The sequence below is a fragment of the Sparus aurata genome, chromosome 24, assembly GCF_900880675.1.
Source record: "Sparus aurata chromosome 24, fSpaAur1.1, whole genome shotgun sequence".
Classification (NCBI taxonomy): Eukaryota; Metazoa; Chordata; class Actinopteri; order Spariformes; family Sparidae; genus Sparus; species Sparus aurata.
The window spans coordinates 8,314,000-8,331,461 of NC_044210.1; the positions used below are offsets into that span (position 1 = coordinate 8,314,000).

The 17,462-nt window shown below is 42.2% G+C and overlaps 1 protein-coding gene across 6 annotated transcripts in view; it reads right to left on the reverse strand.

The window, feature by feature from the left end:
- Positions 1 to 4,655: 4,655 nt before the first annotated feature.
- The window catches only part of LOC115577281 (gamma-aminobutyric acid receptor subunit beta-3-like), a 70,129-nt gene continuing 57,322 nt past the window's right edge, over positions 4,656 to 17,462 (reverse strand). For 4 of the 6 annotated variants that reach the window (XM_030410261.1, XM_030410264.1, XM_030410265.1 and 1 more), the window contains 3 exons: positions 11,143 to 11,390; positions 10,799 to 10,867; positions 4,656 to 8,599 (listed from right to left, as the gene is read on the reverse strand). In XM_030410261.1, the coding sequence (XP_030266121.1) occupies positions 8,228 to 8,599; positions 10,799 to 10,867; positions 11,143 to 11,390 (689 nt within the window). In that variant the 3' untranslated portion in view covers positions 4,656 to 8,227. The remainder of the gene's footprint in view (positions 8,600 to 10,798; positions 10,868 to 11,142; positions 11,391 to 17,462) is intronic. The other 2 variants (XM_030410262.1, XM_030410267.1) reach the window with 1 other exon arrangement.

The following is a 17,462-nucleotide window of genomic DNA, read 5'->3' on the forward strand; positions in this document are numbered from 1 at the left end:
AAGTTGGGCAGGTACGGCTGGATAAACAAACATAGTGTCTGAATATGCTGTATTAAACCTCCTCCAAAGCTTCTAACAGTCTGTTGCATCACATAGTTAGCTGATTTCTCCCCTTTTTCTCCGAGCCTTCAACGCGATCTAACCGTCCAACTTGCCTGATTATCCTGCGTTTGGCCTTGCGTTCCTCTTTAGCCCTCATGATTGGCTGGGGCTCATTATAACGTATTGAAACTGACAGAAGAGTATGAGTTGCTTCACTATGTGGGCTCGAGCATGTCCTAGAGACAATATATGTGCCTTGTTATCCACAACAGCTCCGCTCACACACACGCCCCCCTCAAACTGCTGAACAATGATATTCTTTAATGACTATTTTAATGATAAACTGTGAGATATACCTTGGGGTTAGAACCCCTATATACATTATAAAGGCTCCTAAGGAAAGAGATTAAAAATCTATCACGCGTACCCCAAGGGACTCATATATTGTGGGCAGGCAGTGGGGGAATTGGAAAGCCAAGCTCAGCATATTCTTAAGTGATTATGCATAAATAGTGTGTGATACAGGCAATCTATATTTTCTCTACCTGAGATGAAGGGGAGGTGATCACGATCCCTAAAGGGACTCCATCAGGCAGTTTCCTCTCACAGGCAGCACTTAAGACTTCTCACTCTAATGCTCAAAGAGTTTTCTTGTTGAACTATATCCATTCCAAAACTGACAGATGTGTTTTAAAATACTGTACGTTAGTCGAGCGGGATGTCAAATTTGCTTCTAGCCATTAAGCGATACGGCTTTTTAACGTCCTGCAGATATAAAGCAAGGATGGCATGCATTTGCAGAAAACCTTTTTGTTTTTACCACCTGTTTGTTTATGGGTGACTCATCCAGATTAAATTACTGAGCAATTCAGATGTTATGCTGTCTCCGCACTTTTAAAGGGTCCCTCCAGCAAGTTAGTACTTCTTCTCTGTAAAGTTTGGCTACTTGCAAGAGACAAATTCTTGGAGAGGAAAAAAAAAGAATGGTTGAAATTGTTGCAGCAGAAGCTGAGATATCCTGACTTTTCATTCCTGCAATCTCCAAAAACACTGGATCCTACTCTTCCCATAATGCAATTTGATGTTGTGGCTCATTAGGTCATTATAATGTCATACTCCGGACTGCCGCACTTGTTTTGGGGGGATAGAAAACCAAAGAGCGTAGATTGTGTGTATTGATTACAATTTGGACTTTACATATTGGATTCACCTGGTGGCGTTAAACTAAGTGTTGTAAGTAATCTGTTAGCAACCAATTTGGCTAGGCTTGGATTTACTCAGAGTTGGCTGTTAAACTGTACGACTATACTCTCAAATGATGGCCCACTCAAGATAGCTGGCCATCATTAGTTACTGTCACTGACAATTCATATTCACGTATCTGATGTGCCTCAAAGCTCAGTGTCAAAACTTTGGCTAGTAAAGGTTGTTCCTAGTTTCATGCTAACATTTGTGAAACCACCATTTTATCCCTTCTTGGCACTCAGTGACATATTTCTAAGCAGCTGGGTGGGAAAAGCTATTTAGATCAGCCTTTGACTTGTAATTTTAAGATTACATTTTTCCCCATTGCTGATGGTTACATTAAAATAAAATCCATTGTTAACCCTGATAGTGTTGATTCAAGCTAATTTAGTTAACTTTTTATCTGGTGCGACAATGAGGTAAGCTTTGGGGCAACCATCCTGGAACAATGTGCAAACGCTCCAAAATTGGGATTATCGCTTCATTTGCTTGTCGATCTGGCGTGATTGCAGCTTTACAGCCAGAGTGTTGAATGTGATTATGTTCTGTATTATTTGTAGGTTCAGGGCCAGCCAAAGATGTGATGATTCAAGTGGTCCGACTTCTTGTCAGTGGGAATGATAAGAGCACAGGTGCTATCTGATTCATCGCCTCTGCCTCGAGCTCCCTGTTTCAGTAGGTGTTGGATTTGTTTAGCAGTTTCCAAACATGTTCTATTGTTTCACTGTTGTCACCCACAGTTGAAAGTAAAACCCACCGATTGTTCCCAGTTGTATCTCTTTTTACGAGCGGTCCCTGAGAGACGACACCATTTGAGACGGACTCGTGCTTGATTAATTGGATTGCTTGGATTACCTACGTATACCCAACTGGTCCTTGGAGTAAATAAAATGCCATGTGTTATTTATAGTTACTCGTTAACTCAGGTTTGTTGTCCCAGTGTTAACATTAGCTATGCATGTTGCGGTGTGAATTGAGGTTTCTTGTATATTTCCATCCTCTCCTACAGTTAAGCGTGGTCTGGATGTAATCTTATTTTTCTGGAGCATTCTGTTATAAATGAGGGGCCCAAACTTATGCTGAACTAACTAATTATATCAGAAACTTTATTTTTTCGTCAATCTGTGTAAATGTGCTGTTGTACGTTGATGAAATCAAAAATAGTCCTGTGCTGGGTCCCATTGGTGGCTCTGACCTCCTTTATAATGGCCTAATTTTAATCGTTAGCTTTAACGCAGGAAACTCTTTGTAAAAATCCACGTTATTACACTGTGGGGTTCTGGTGGAGCTTCCTCTTGCTGATTTGCTTTTGGGAAAAAAAAGGAAAAAAACGGAATTCACCAGATCCTCCAGTAGGAGGGCCCAGATATTTGCCACGTGGGATCGGGACTACATAGGTTTTCCCTCTCAGCAGTCACGCTCATGTTAACAACCTTAACACAGGAGCAGAATCAGATGTGAAATCACGTCTCGCAGTGATCATCTAGAGGCCACCTGCCCCTTGACTGATTGGGAGGCTGATCAGCCGCTCCTCTTCATCTGGGGAGACGTAGCAGGGACTAATTAATGAGGTATGCAGTTTTCTGAGAGCATTTCCGAGCACTATTCCTGTCTCTACCTACAGTAGTTTCCTACAATTCACAAATATATTATCTCAAGTGAATGTTTGCTGCCACAATATACTACAAAATGGCCGAATTTTTCCAAAGGTGTGCATGTTGATATGCAAAATTTGGTAAATAGCTTACTATCTGAAACCACGGAAATATTCGAACATAGGGAAATGTTGTTAGAACAGATTGCGTCCACCTGTCTTTATCTTCATATTCAGGGTAATTTAAACTGTTGAGAAATGCAAACCTGCACAATGAAATATGGCATTTGAAGCATAATTGTAGCTTCGGTTACGCTAATTTTACAACCTTTTTCCAAGATGAAACTACACATAAACAAAAACTAACCTCTCACATCTTTGTAACAATTGCTATTGAAAGTGATTTAGCATGACGGGTTCTTTGAACAAAAATAGTAACATATTTGTGGACTAAATCCCAATGAAAATTAGTCATTGGTCATTAGCATGAAAAAAGACAAGCCGTTGACATTAGCCAACTGTATTTACTGAGGATTGTTTTGGATTATATTTGCCGACATGTAAATAGGCCATAAATAGGTAAATAGTGTCTTTCGCTAACCTCTAATAACAGGATAACAATATATGTAATATTAGAAGCTGTTAAAATGAGTCTAAAACCCAAGTGAAAACTAGGCTGAAATGAGGAATTGAGGATTTTGTTGACTAAAACTAGACAAAAACTATCAATTGAATTGAAAAGAAACAAGCCAGAAGTAAACTAACATTGACATTAACCGAACAGTATGTTGGCATGATGCTAACGTGTTTATACAGAGAAACGATGACTGTTAACTATATCTTCCTATAGATAATGCAAGACAACTGCATTTACTAATGACTTGGACTATATTTGCCTCTAACCGCATATTCCAAAAGAGTTTAACATCCTTAATCATACCTTTAAAGACAGAAATTAGACCAAAGTTCCACTGAAAATTAGGCAAACATGTTTTTGTCGACTAAAACGAGACAAAAACTAAAAACAGCAGTCAAATACCTATGACTAAATCAAACCTGGGGCAAAAAAGGACACTGAGCTGAAGTCCAAAAGCATAAATAATCTGACTGATTGAATGTAACCTCAATAGTTAAAGTCAAGGGACCTCAGTTTTATCTGCTTAGAAATGTTAGATGCAAGCTGATATATTAAAGACTTGAGCTCTTGTTCTATTTTAAACTGCAAAAGAACAAAATCCCCAGGGCACGAATAAAAAGTTCCACTACTTTTGTACCACTTGTACAGACGAACTGCTGAGGTAATCATGAACTCTGTGGCAACTGAGCAGGATGGAAAGTCGACAGGTTACGATGCCCAATAATAACCTCCACCCCCACAGTGTCTTTGTCTTCTTCAATCTTTGCTCATCCAGGGATTTACTGTACTCTTATTCATCCACGCTCTGGCACATATTCATAAAGTTCACTTCATACCGGAGCTCAGCTGGGAGTTGCCTAGTACAATACAAAGTCGTCGACTGTCATTGAGTAGCTGCACTGGGAACAGATGGGGATCAAGTGCCTTGCTCAGGGGCGCCTGTAGACTTGAAGTGGAGTTTTATCTTAAGTCTTAGCATACGTGCAGGCAGCTTGAATCATGTCAGAATTCTCAAGCTTTAATAAAATATGGTTTATTGGATCTTTGAGAGGCTGATCATTGTATTAGCTCGCTCTACATGTACATTGCAGATTCTTCATGGAGTGTCATGCATGCTCGCAATACCAAATACACAGGTACAATGTATATAATTTATTTGATGGTTTAACATGATAATCTACTGAAAAAGGAAGAGAAACATACAGAGATATACGGTATAAATCTAAGCCTAAATACATTTTGTGGCAGCACAGAACATTTCACATTCCATTATGGGACCAAGGCCATACAACACCTGAAGTCTTTGATGACTCTTTTATTTTTTTTTTGTTTTTCTTTTAAATGTAGGCTCATATGGCATAATGTCATCTCTAAAATGAGCAGTTGGCAGCTCTCATAAGTGAGTTTGCAAAATATCTTTTTTTTTTTTTTTTTTCAAAAGTCTTCCAAAGTTTTGTAGTTGCATGCATGATAAACAAGTATCTAGAGTTTGTAACAGTTACCGTCTCTTTCACTTCAACTGCACTAATGAGTTTAGTTATTGAAAAAGAAAAAGAGTATTACTCGTACAACGACCAACTTCAAATATGGGTTTTAAATCTCACCACCTGACCTGAAAGTTATCGTTTGAATCAAAGTGAACCAGTCAGCCAGGAAGATCTTTTTGTACTGTTGCGGCCTCCAAACTACACAGAGCAGCTTGAAGGATCTTTGGACCAACTGGTTCTATGACTTTAAAACGCTCTATCTTGAATGCATGAGGTCATGAAACATTGCTTTGTGCCCAGAACCAAAGCCAAGAACATCCTCTTAGCGTGTGTTCAGACTGAACGCCTCATTACAAAGTCAAAACGAAGACGCGCAAGTCAAATGTTTCAAAAAACACAGGCATGCCATGGCTTTCTGACTCCACTTTGTTGACATACAGCTTTGTAGAGGTAACAAAGAACCACAGTTTGTGGTGAGTTCAGTCAGAGGCTGAACTGAACATGAACATACACTCATAGACACAGTCAGGCCATCCGTTGCTAGCTAACTAATTGCTAAGAGACAGTTTGGACATTGGCAGTTTGGGTCGAACACGAACTGGTGAGTGCGTCAGTTGCGAGCTCACTCAATTCGGACATTGGCTATTTGGAGTGAACACGAGCTGTGAAGGAACGGGTCAAATTTGCACAAATGTCGAGTTTAAAAGGTTAAAAATTGGCTTTCGTTCTGAACACACCATTAGCAAGATGTTTTGGCTTGTGATACAGTGTCTATAGACATAATTTGATCTATGACCGGAGCTTTCTTCTTTCTTGGACCCAGGTCGTATGTGCACTGCGTCCCGTCTACACAGTAGAAAACAGGATAAGAATCCAGCAAGAGACTCGGGTTCACATGAATGTGGACTCAGCTGGAGCCCTAATCGATCAGGGTTGAGGTCAATCCTGTTTCCAGAAAGAAAATTGCATTTGTGCAGCAACAATCCGAGTACAATACATTCAATTCATAGTCATATATCAATCAGTCTGTACACATGAAACTTTACAACTTTTTTTTTTTTTTTTTTTTAAACTTCAAATTGATCCCAACTCTGACTGTCGGTGGCTCAAGCTTCTCAATCACAACAGAACTCAGTGTTATCAAGTAGTATATATATTTTTTTTTTTTTGTCCCTACATGTACTCTTGTACATGCACAAACAGTGTATGTATGTCGTGTATCTATGCATCAGATTTACATCATCGTCCATGAGTTGTAACAGTTTGATTGCTCTGCGGCCTCAGGTGGAATGGCACAGTTTATCAAAAGAGTCGGGCAGGAGAGCTAGTTTCTCTTTTATCCACAAATCTATTAAAACGTTGATATTTGTCCACAGGCGGGCAAGCGGCACAGAAAACAAATGGTCGGCCCTCGCCCTTCCTCTCTCACGCTCTCTTTATCCGTTTCCCATCTCTCTCTCTCACACACACACATGCACATGCACACACTCTTTAATACCCCATCCCTTCCCCTGTCTTTCTTCGTCACTCAGCCAACGTAAGAATGGGCGTTACATTCTGATGGAGAAATGATGACCATGGCTCATTATCCTCTCCCTGAAGAATGGATCCAGTACATTCAGCGCTAGTATGTGCTTATTGGTCGACGGACCCGGTTTATCTCGGTCCGCCTGGAGTCAATGAAATCCGCTTTGCATCACTTTCTTTCTGTACGGCAGGGCATACAGTAACTCTTAAATGCAGAGCGAACATACATACAGTGTCTAGTGTGTGTAATTCAGCATGGTCGGATGTTTGAGGAGAAATGTATTCAGAGTGCCCCACAAATGCTTAGAAACTAAACTGATGCTTGGAACAGGCCAGTAATTTGTTTTATCCATGTCTTTTTTTTTTTCCTCTTCTTCTTCTTCTTTTTTTGAAACTAAATAGTCTGACAGTTAAAAGCCAGTATGACAATCACAAAATGCTCAATATTTGATCATTTTCATTTCGGGTTGTACACACAGTATATATATATACACATTTATGTATATACACACCTATGTACTTATGTACAAAAAAAATATGGGTTTCATCCCTCCACTCTATCACCATAACAGAGTAATTGTTAAGCAAAAGAGAAAAAATAAAGAAATCAACAAGACAGGTTAGGAAATCAAATGAATACCTGAAGACACAGAGTACAAAAATATCATAAAATTTCTCGGGTTGAGTAACGGTGTCGCCCAAAAGGCCCTTGGCAGTTGTTAAAGTTTAAAGTTAGACCAGTATTTAGAGGAAGTTTGTTAAATTGGAGTGCAATTCTGTCGCGCTTTTTTTCGCTCGAAGCGCTGATCGAAGGTAGAAGAGAAGAAATGGCAGTTTCATTCAAAGTTGTGCTTATTTTTCCTTATCAAATTACCATACAAAGGATATTTCTGTGACACTTTTCTTTGAGAAGAAAAAGGTGCCAAATAGCAAAAGATTCAGAACCTGAGTCACAATCATCCTGAACAGAGGACAAAACCCTCAACGTTTGAGCTGTTGTGGTTTGGGTAAAGGTTTGTCAGATCTGTAACTTATCAACACTTGGAAACAAATACACATCACCAGAGTCTTCTGTAAAGTTGTGACATATCCCAAGGCAAAAAAGGGAAGTCGGTATTTTTCACTATGGCTGATCATGACATGCATTAATTGTGCATAGGGTACCAGTCAAACATACGTTAGTTTGTTTAATGGACTTTTAGGAATCGTGTGCACTTATCTGACCACCTTTGTAGTATAAAGTTTTCTTACTTGTTAGTTTAATTAGAAAAATTCTTGCATCAACTGCTATTGTGTTTTTGTTTGTTGTTTTTTTTTTTGCAAATACTGTATTATTTATTCAATTGCTGGCTTTGTATCTTTCTATTTACACATTACTGAGAGGGCAAATGTTGGGAAATGACTGTCACAAGTCCCAATTACAGTACATACATTAGAAAATAAAAAGACCTCAGCACTAAGGATTCAAAGACTGCAAATATAAAAACAATTGACGAGAACTCGGTCCAAAACTCAATAGTCTTTTCTCAGTCGGCTCTTTTTTTGTTTTGTTTTTTTTTTGTCTTGTAGTGTTGCAGTCTTTAACTCGACAGATTCCATCATGTATAAAAGCAACAGAAAAAAAAGGAAGAATAAGGAACAAAATGAAAAAGTAATCAAACAAACAACAACAAACATCTCAACAAAACAGTCTAATCAGACATAGTAGAGCCAGTAGATGAGGTTGAACAGTGAGAAAACGGAAGGGAAGATGATCCGTGACCAGCGGTCGATGGCGTTCACATCCGTCAGGTCGGGGATTTTGATTTTGAGCTGCGAGGACCGCCTCCGCAGGCGGCTGCGTTTGATCTGGGCGGCCCGGTCGAGGGAGTGGCGGCTGGCGGAGCGCGGGCCGATCCCGCCGCTCTGCTTTCGGTACTGGATGTGCGTCGAGGCCGTGCTGTCCAACTGCACCATGGACTGAGAGTTCCTTATGTCTGCCACGCTGGTGGTGATCTCACCTCCCGCCACTTCGTTATGGATCTCTAGGGTGGTTAGCAGGATGTTCCCGTGGCCATGCGCTTCCGCCTGAATAGACAAAGAAATTAGAAAACTAATTAACAACATTATGGGCAAATAAATGGAACAGCTAGAGAGGACACTACCTCGGCTTTTAAGGCACTGCACAATGCATTCACGACAATGGAATGAAGATGTTATCATAAAAGAATTACAGGATGGGCATAATGGGCACAGGGCCAGGGTCCCATTGGGTCGGCCCCTGTTTAAAGTGACTGTACACAATTCTTTTTGGATGGTCAAACAACTATGAAAATCTCAAAAAGAGGTACAGTGCAGATTACATGGAGACAAAAAACAAAAACGAAGATACAAAAGTGACTACAGAAACCCACAAAAGATCGACGAAGACAATCTGAATGACCGCAAACAGACACAAGACTGACTACAAAGAGATGCAAACTGATACAGAGGCACAAAATGTATCAGTATCACTGGTAACAATTTTGTGCCTGGAGAGTCTTGCTCCCATGTAGGAGGGGTATTGTTGGTTTCACATGCTCTGCCACGGGCCCATTGTCTTGTAATCCTTCCATGGATGTCATGCTTTTGCCATGGCAACAAGCCAGCGGTCCAAATTACACGTCCAGTAACTCTCGTTTGAAGGGTTATGTGATATTGATCCCCTTTCGCAATTCCTTAAAAAAATACTACAAAGCAATGAAAAACGCTGTCTCCATGGAACTCTGTGTTGTGCTTTGCCTCTGCTCCCGACTCGCCAGTTGTGTAAATTCACACATTTACACTTCACCTGTCTTCAGTGAATTGTAACTAATACCATGCTGTTTTGAATATTACAGAGAAATATTTTTGAGTGGCGGTATGATTCTCTCTTATGCACCTGCCACCAAGTGCACGATGGTGTTGTGTCGACGGCAATTTGTAAAGGCGGGCATTCTTAGAACGCCATCCAAGTGGCCATTTAAAATTTGGTACAATTTTTAAAATGACTCACTAGCACCACTAGAGCCACTGCAGTGTTGGGTGCTTTGCATAATTGAAGAACCGCAGGAAAGTTTCCATTGAAACTTTTTCTTCTTAATAATTAAAAATGATCCAAAATGTCAGGATAAGGGAGAAATTGCAGAGATTGATTGGACTTGGGTGTTATGCCTCCTGTCACAACTTGTAGAACATACATCATGACTGTCAACGATTTAATAACACAGGATATACATCATACTCCATGCCTATGATGTCTGCACCACAAAACATATCAGGGAAAATGGTCAATGGTGATCATTCATGCAAATGTAGCAGCTGTGGAAGTCCAACATTTCTCTATTTTGATGAAACCTAATTTGAAAAGAACCCCTGAAAGCTGTGTTCAGCCAGAAGGCAAAGCAAATTTGTATTTTTTTTACAAGAACTTTGACAGCTGGATCATTTGTCTCGTTAGGCACCACAAAATGCCAATTTATTAACAGCACAGCTGTTAGCTGTAAGTTGGCTAGTACTGAGACTTCACCAAGACCTCCATTTCTTTCTGTAAGTTCCCTCCAGTTTCCTTTTCCTCTCGTCAATGTGTGTATATGAAGTAAAGCTAAATTCATAAAGCCATGAACCGCCTCAGTTCCTGGTGAACTGATGTCTATTCAGGCCAACTAGCATCTTTCCATTGTTCAAAATGTTCTCTCCACTCAAGGAAGGTCTTACCTTTAAGGTTTATTCTGCCAAATGCTGAATATTCTAAACTACGTAAGCTAGAACATATTAGTATTATCCAACAATACACATTCCAGCAGCAAAGATGCATGATGGGAGACCTCAGCGCTGACTACCTACTGAAAGTCAGACTGCTTCGCTACACGAGCAGTGTCACTTTATATGAAAGCTGTGCGAGAAATGATGATTCCGGTGAGAAACGACACACAGGCGGCATGCATTCAGGATGACCCCTGAAAGAAGAAAACAGATTCATATCTGAACACCGACTTTAAAATGCAAGAGCGAGCAAGAGCATCATTTCAATGCAGGCAAAAAAAAAAAACCCAGATGAAAAAGTCAAAGTCGAAATGAATTCTCCTGAGAGTATGGCAATGTCATGAAGATGTCTGCTGTCGCTTGAATTCATTCCATGGATGGGGAAATAATTTGCGTCGAGGCAAAAAAAAAAAAAAGAAAATGAAAAAAACATCCATGGCAGCTGATGGCGATGGCGGAGTTGACTCAAGGAGATTGAAGAGTCTCACTGAACAAACAACTCACCGAGCGTGAGTGGCGAAGACCTTTAACCTGATTGGACCGCTTAAGGGACGCGGTCCGACTACCTGCCTCCTGAGGAGATGAAAATATTCAGCCACATTCGGTGAACAAATACCTGAAAACGAATTTACTTTTTTTTTTTTTTAAAACAACATATTTGATCAACTGAAGGCTCCACCGGGGGGGAATACAGGTGCCTATGAATAATAATGATAATTAATGCATTAATTTCCTTTTGCTGCTTCTGCTTACAAGATCTGAGAGAAAAAAATGACATTTATTGATTAATATATACTTTTTGATGTGATCTTCAGTCCGTTCATCCACAGGTCCAGGCAACAACTCACCCTCGCCGCGTCGTACTTGGCCGCCTTCTCGTTGTTGGCCTTCTCCGCCTTCTCCGCCAGCTTCTTTTGCATCTGAGGGCCCCTCCCAAAGAAGATGTAGTTGACGAAGGCGTACTCCAGCAGGGCCAGGAAGACCATGACGAAGCAGCCCATCAGGTACATGTCGATGGCCTTGACGTAGGGGATTTTGGGCAGCGTCTCCCTCAAGTGGGTGTTGATCGTGGTCATTGTCAGCACGGTGGTGATCCCTTTTGAGAGGGATAAAGACAAACATGGTATTTTTAGGGGGCCCGTCTTGGAGAAAGATTTTTTTCATCATAAAGCCGGTCTAGGTGCTATATATAACTACTGCAAAAGAATCAAAGCCTATATTCAGAAACTGCGCCTTCAAACTAGCGGTCAGGACAGTCCGTAAGGTCAACGCCAATTAAGCCAAATTAACTAAATAAAACAAAAACTGAATTCCTTTGTTGTTTCGATCGGTTGTTGCCATGATATGGCTCTGCTAACTTGATGTGAAGGTGTATCAATCAATGAATGCTATAATTAAGTGGCGTGTAACTGATGATGGAAATAATTATTAGTATTAGACGACGGGGTTGGGGTAATGGTCTCCTGGCATCCATCACAGGACTGTATTAAGTGCAAGGATCAGCAATAGCACACATTTTCATATCATAATTAATATGAGCACCAAAGTAATAATAACCCATAATATTTGCTTTCGCACTAACAATATGAGCAGGAACTGTGGTAAAGCCTGTTAGATCAGTCTTAAACACGCATTTATCTTTAAATGACCAAATATGCAACAATGAAAGTTAAAGATTCGTCAATTTAATAGTCAATAGTTTACATTTTACGACTGTAGTAATTTGTACGTTTACTAGCTAGTATGCAAAGTCGTATTCTTGTTTTTGTTTAGCATTAACATTATTTATTTCAGCTGATATATATCATTCAGTTAAAATAAGCTCAGAATTAAAAGACAAATCTTTCGCATCCTCTGTCTGATCCCTCTCCACTGCTCTCGAATGAGGTTTTCAGTTTGAGGCACAGTCAATTCTACCTGTTTAGATCACACGGCATCATTTAGAAGGTAAAACGTGAAACTGACAATGTTTTTTTTTTGTTTTGTTTTTTTGCTCCGAAGCTTCCTCATTACCGCTCTGGGCAATCTACCTGGGATGGTAAATTTGACGCTTAATTAGTCCAAACCTGTCTGGCATAAGCTCCTCTTACAGGAGCACCCCGCCACTCTCAGCAGATGCTGTTATCTCGTCAGTAACCTTAAGGTCACGTTGAGGAAAAACTCCAAACAGATGTCTCAGATGTTACTATAGAAACAAGGATTTTTTTTTATTCATATAGAAAAACATGTTTCTGCAGTTCTTTCCTCTGTTTGTTAAGAGCAGGATTGACACAGCAGAAGGGGGGGGGGGAAAGAAAATCAGGTTCTGCCTTGTTGAAGTGTCAAAACCAGCACATTAATTTTCCTTGAGCACTCTTATGAAACACTTCCATGATCACTCTCATGTGTGATCTTATTTCACTTGCATGAACAGACACGCACTGGTAGGCGAGTGCGCAACCTCAGCTTCATTGAAATTCAAAGGCCTGCCTCGAAAAAACCCTCCGACTGCCCCTCGGTCATCAAGCAGAAATAACTCATTAGAATAGTGCGGCATGTATCTAGCCCGCAGCTCCTAGTAACCTTAACCACAAGGGGGTACCGAGCGGCTGTGGCTACTCGCTATCTCCCAGTAAAGGCACCTTCGCACCTTGTCTGTGTGTGACCTTAAGAGAGACATATGAAATTATGGACAAATGGATGAAGGGAAATTGGACTGTCTTGAGGTTTGACATATTTCTATGGTAAGGCTGAAACTGAAATGCAACAGGAAATCCACCCAAATACGGAAGAACAAGTGGCAAATGTTTTTGCAGGGCTGCAACCAAACATTACTGGTGTACATAAATTGGTTCTGTGAGTAACTTCAAGTTCGAGACTGAGATATTTGAACCCAAAGTTTGATCTTTACCTTAACCTAACCAGGTACTTTCAGAGCCCAAACCTAACCGAGTAGTTTGAAGATGAATTATTATTAACTATTTGACGACTTGGGAGTGAGAATGTACTTGAGTGTTGATGGTTCAGGTATTGTAAACATTTACATGTATGTATGTATATACTGTATACTGGGGGTCAACTGATTATCAGCCTGGAATCTGGTATTCAGCATTTTTTTTTTTACGATCACCAGAGTCAGTGATTGTTTATATCGGACGCCAATAAAATAAATTCTTATAAAAATGTGGCATTGCGGTCACAAATAACGAGTGGAGTAAGAAGTACAATATTAGCCTTCAGTTTGTAGTGGAATGGAAGTATAAAGTGGTAGAAAATGAAAATACTCAAGTGAAGTACAGAACCTCAAACTGTAAGTACAGTACCTGAGTAAATGTACTTAGATTCCATCACTGAGCTCTAATATTCTGTAACACACTTCCGTTGTGTACTGCAGCTCAGCTCCTGTGTACTGCATGTACCCTGTGATGTCGCACGTTTCGCAAGTTGCAGCCAGTAAACACAGCCCTCACTCACAGTCATGCACACTCTGACCTCCTGCGGCGCAATAATGCTACATCTTATCTCGTTTTAAGGTGTGTGGCAGATGTATCTCTGCTAGTCTACCCACCCGTGCCGGAAGCAAATGGAGCCTATCAGTAGCCGGGGCCGCTCGTATAGCACGACACACACGGACATGGCTCGCGGGGTGTGTGTGTATGTGTGTGTATGTGTGTGTGTGTGTGTGTGTGTGTGTCATAAAGTACGGCGAGGTGACAAGAAACAGTCAAGGGGTTGGGAAGAGGGAGCGGGATAGCTAAGGTCAATCTAGCCCTTAGTGTGATTTATTGGCACATTACAAGGCTAACACCACTCGTGTGTGTGAATGCATGTGTGTGTGTGTGTGAGTGTGAGTGTGTGTGTGTGTGTGAAGCGGGTGTGAATGTGAACCAGCCCGCCCCGCACGTGCACATGCTCCGTGCCTCTGCCCCGATTGGCCGGCTGCGATCTCTCGTTTGTTTGTTTTTTTTTTCCCGCTTAACGACAGCCCTTGTTCTTTATAGGTGTTCTCTCAGCAGCGCCATTACTCTCCGTCCTTCACTCCCTCCTCTCCTTTTTTTCCGCCTCCTTCCCTCGCTCCCCGTTCGGACAATTTAATCAAAGGGGGGGGGGGGGGGGGGCTCGTGCCCGCGGGGCCCTCCCCCCTCCTTTTTCATCATGGCCGTTACTCTCTCCGGGGAGGAATATAGTTTTATAGGGTTTCTCTCACTGTCTTTTCCTGTCTCCCTCAGCCATTGTTCTCTGCTTCTCCCCCTGTTATCTCCCCTTCTGCCTCAATCTCCCCCTCTCTCTCTTCATTTCTCCTGTCCTCCCCCCAGATCTCGCCATCCTTTGGAGGTGGTTTCCCCCTCTTACCATCCCCTCCCCCTCCTCCCCCCCCCCCCCCCCTCTCTCTCTGGTTGTATGTCCCGAGTCTCTTTTCCACCTTTAACAGCTGGAACAAAGGCACACAGCAATCAAATCTCCCTCTAATCGCGAGCCGGTAGGCCATTAGCAACACAGCTCAACATTACAGAAAGGGGGAGAAAGTATCACGTAGGATGCAATATAGTGAGGAGGGGGGGGGAAACGCCGATGAACGTTAACTGCGAGAATAGAGGCACGGGCGGTAAATCAAGGCAGCGCTAATTGAGTGCTCCCATTCATCACTTTCGCAGATGGGGCAAATTGTCAGCCATCCTCGTTAGCATCGCATGATGTTTCAACGCTTGTCATTTTGGTAGTCTGCGGTCGGGAGGAGAGAGGTTTCCAGGGCCTGGAAGTCAAACGTGCGTCTACCGTTACGCTAAAAGCGCTCCCACGCTATTATGTCTTAACGCTCGCACCTCAGCTGTTCGCATAATCTGATTACCAAAGAAGGGCACGACTGTGGGGAAAGGGTTTGCAACCGGATTAGGACGCGAGCGGGTCGTTTGCAACTTCGCGCTCCTTGGAAATTGCTCGGGAAAATGAGATTCTCCTTCAAACAATTCAATTGTTTTGCCTGCTGCCTCCTTGGATTGATTTCTCCCTGATCATTACACTGCGCTTACCGGCAGGTTTTTCTTTTTTTTTTATCGCGCGCGCAAAAAAGGAGCACACGCGCATTCCCACACACACACACACACACACACACACATGCTCGCACTCCCCCGCCATCAAGATACCTGCTGAAAGCTCGTAACGATCCATCAGGAGAAAGCGAATGGACCTCCGGTTTGCCTCTCAGCCGAGGAGGCGCGCGCCGGATATTGCAGCTAGCAAGACTTCACACATACACAGCCCCTCACACACACACACACACACACACTCAAGCAAACACAAGTGTATACTCAGAGGCATGCTGTAATGACCAGATATTGCATGCGTGCCTTAATGAAAAATCTCCAACTAGTTCGAGCAGGCACATAATGGTGGATGTAAAACGGACGCACACACACACACACTGATGCCATTTAGATATCCATCCTAGTCTCTAACCAGCTGCATGTGCCCGTGCATAACAAGTAATGGATCAAAGCATGTTGTACAAAAGGCATTATGGTGTGTAAAGGTCATTACTGCTCCATTATCTAGCCATAAAAAGATGATCTATGACCAAAGTGGAGATCGATAGGCCAGATTTTAGGGTTGTAGCGGTATTTGCCGTGAAGCATTTAAGCACAACCTTTGACCCAAACAATTATGGTGTAGTAGTCTATTTATGTTGACTAGTCAAAGTGAGTTACCCGGATGATTTGGGACTGCCCCAGTTGGTGTGTTTCAGGTGTAGCGCGCTAAAGGGCTTATACCCGTTAGCCGGGCGAGTCAAGCTCGGGTAGCGGGGCTGCCATCCGAATGGCATCTGACATTTAAAGGTCCTCTGAATGGATGCGTTCTGTTTCCTGGTGACACTGGGAACGGTTGAGCGTGAAACTGTGTGCCGACGCCATCACGCCGACGTTGATAAGCAGAACAAGCCAAAAACAAACCAAACTAATGCGATTGCAGTGAGACTAGATTAATGGATGTATTTTGGAGTGGAGAAGGACTCCTCAGTGCTAGGCGGGAGAGCCCCGGCAACAGTCAGTTCATTTTCCACATCCTACTTTACCGTACGGTACAGGTTTTTCTGCAGCTGCCTCAGTCGAGACAAAACGAACAGGTGGAAATTGAAAATGAGCTAATAGTGGCAGTCTCGCAGCTGCATCCCCAATTCGAGAAGATCTGCAGCACAAAGCAGAGCCCACACCCGAGACTGAAGGGATGTCGGGGGGAGCAGACGTGTGATTCTGGGTGAGAAAATGTTGTTGCGTTTTTTTTTTTTCTTCCCAGGGAGCTGATAAAATTCCCTTTTTTTCAGCAGAGAGGCAATTTTGAGAAATTCCGCCGAAAGCAACGACCGTTGTAAAAAAAAAATTAAGATGTACAATGCTTTTATTGTTTCAGCTATAAAGGGAACATGTTCCTTATTTAGTCCTTCCAGTAAGATGCCACACTGAAGTTGCAGATGTATGTTGTCAGTCAGTCAATGTACTCAAGTTTGGCATCGCTGCTCTAGATGTAGAGCTCAAGAAATGCTACACTGTGCCTTGAGCAACGACTAGTGTTTATTCTTGCGAAATGCTACAAGTAGCTTCTGTTAGCTTGTTAGCTCAGTTAGCAGTGCAGTTAGCAGCACCGTTGAAGTGACATACTGGCTAAAGCTTATCATTGTTAACAGTCACAGAACAATAAACTAAAGTTTGATGCCCTACAGATTTACACTTTGTTAATGATGGCTATCACTGATTTCATATACACAGCACCAGTATAAGCTTTGATTGGACCTTTGTCCTTGGCAATTACAAATTCACCTCGGCATTAATTGTGGCTGCTGGGGGAAGTCTATTGTCTTAATTGCATTGCAGGCTCTTGTCTCGACAGCCTTCTGTGTACATTTTCCCTCCTGCGTATTCATATGTCATCTGCCCGCCTGAATATTCATCGAAGACAACCCTGCGCCGCGACCTCCTGCGAGGAATCACGATGATTAGGAACCTGCTGCTTCCATTTCTGCCTTGTTTACGAGCCCCACGGTGAGTGGGGCCCCGGCGCCCACGCAGGCGCTCCTCCATTAAGAAGCGAAATTATGCTCATTAGAGACGTGATGCTTTCATAGCTCCTGGAGGGCTCTCGTTGACCACAGCGACTGCACACACAAGGGCGTGACCTAGTTCGGTTGGAGTCAAGG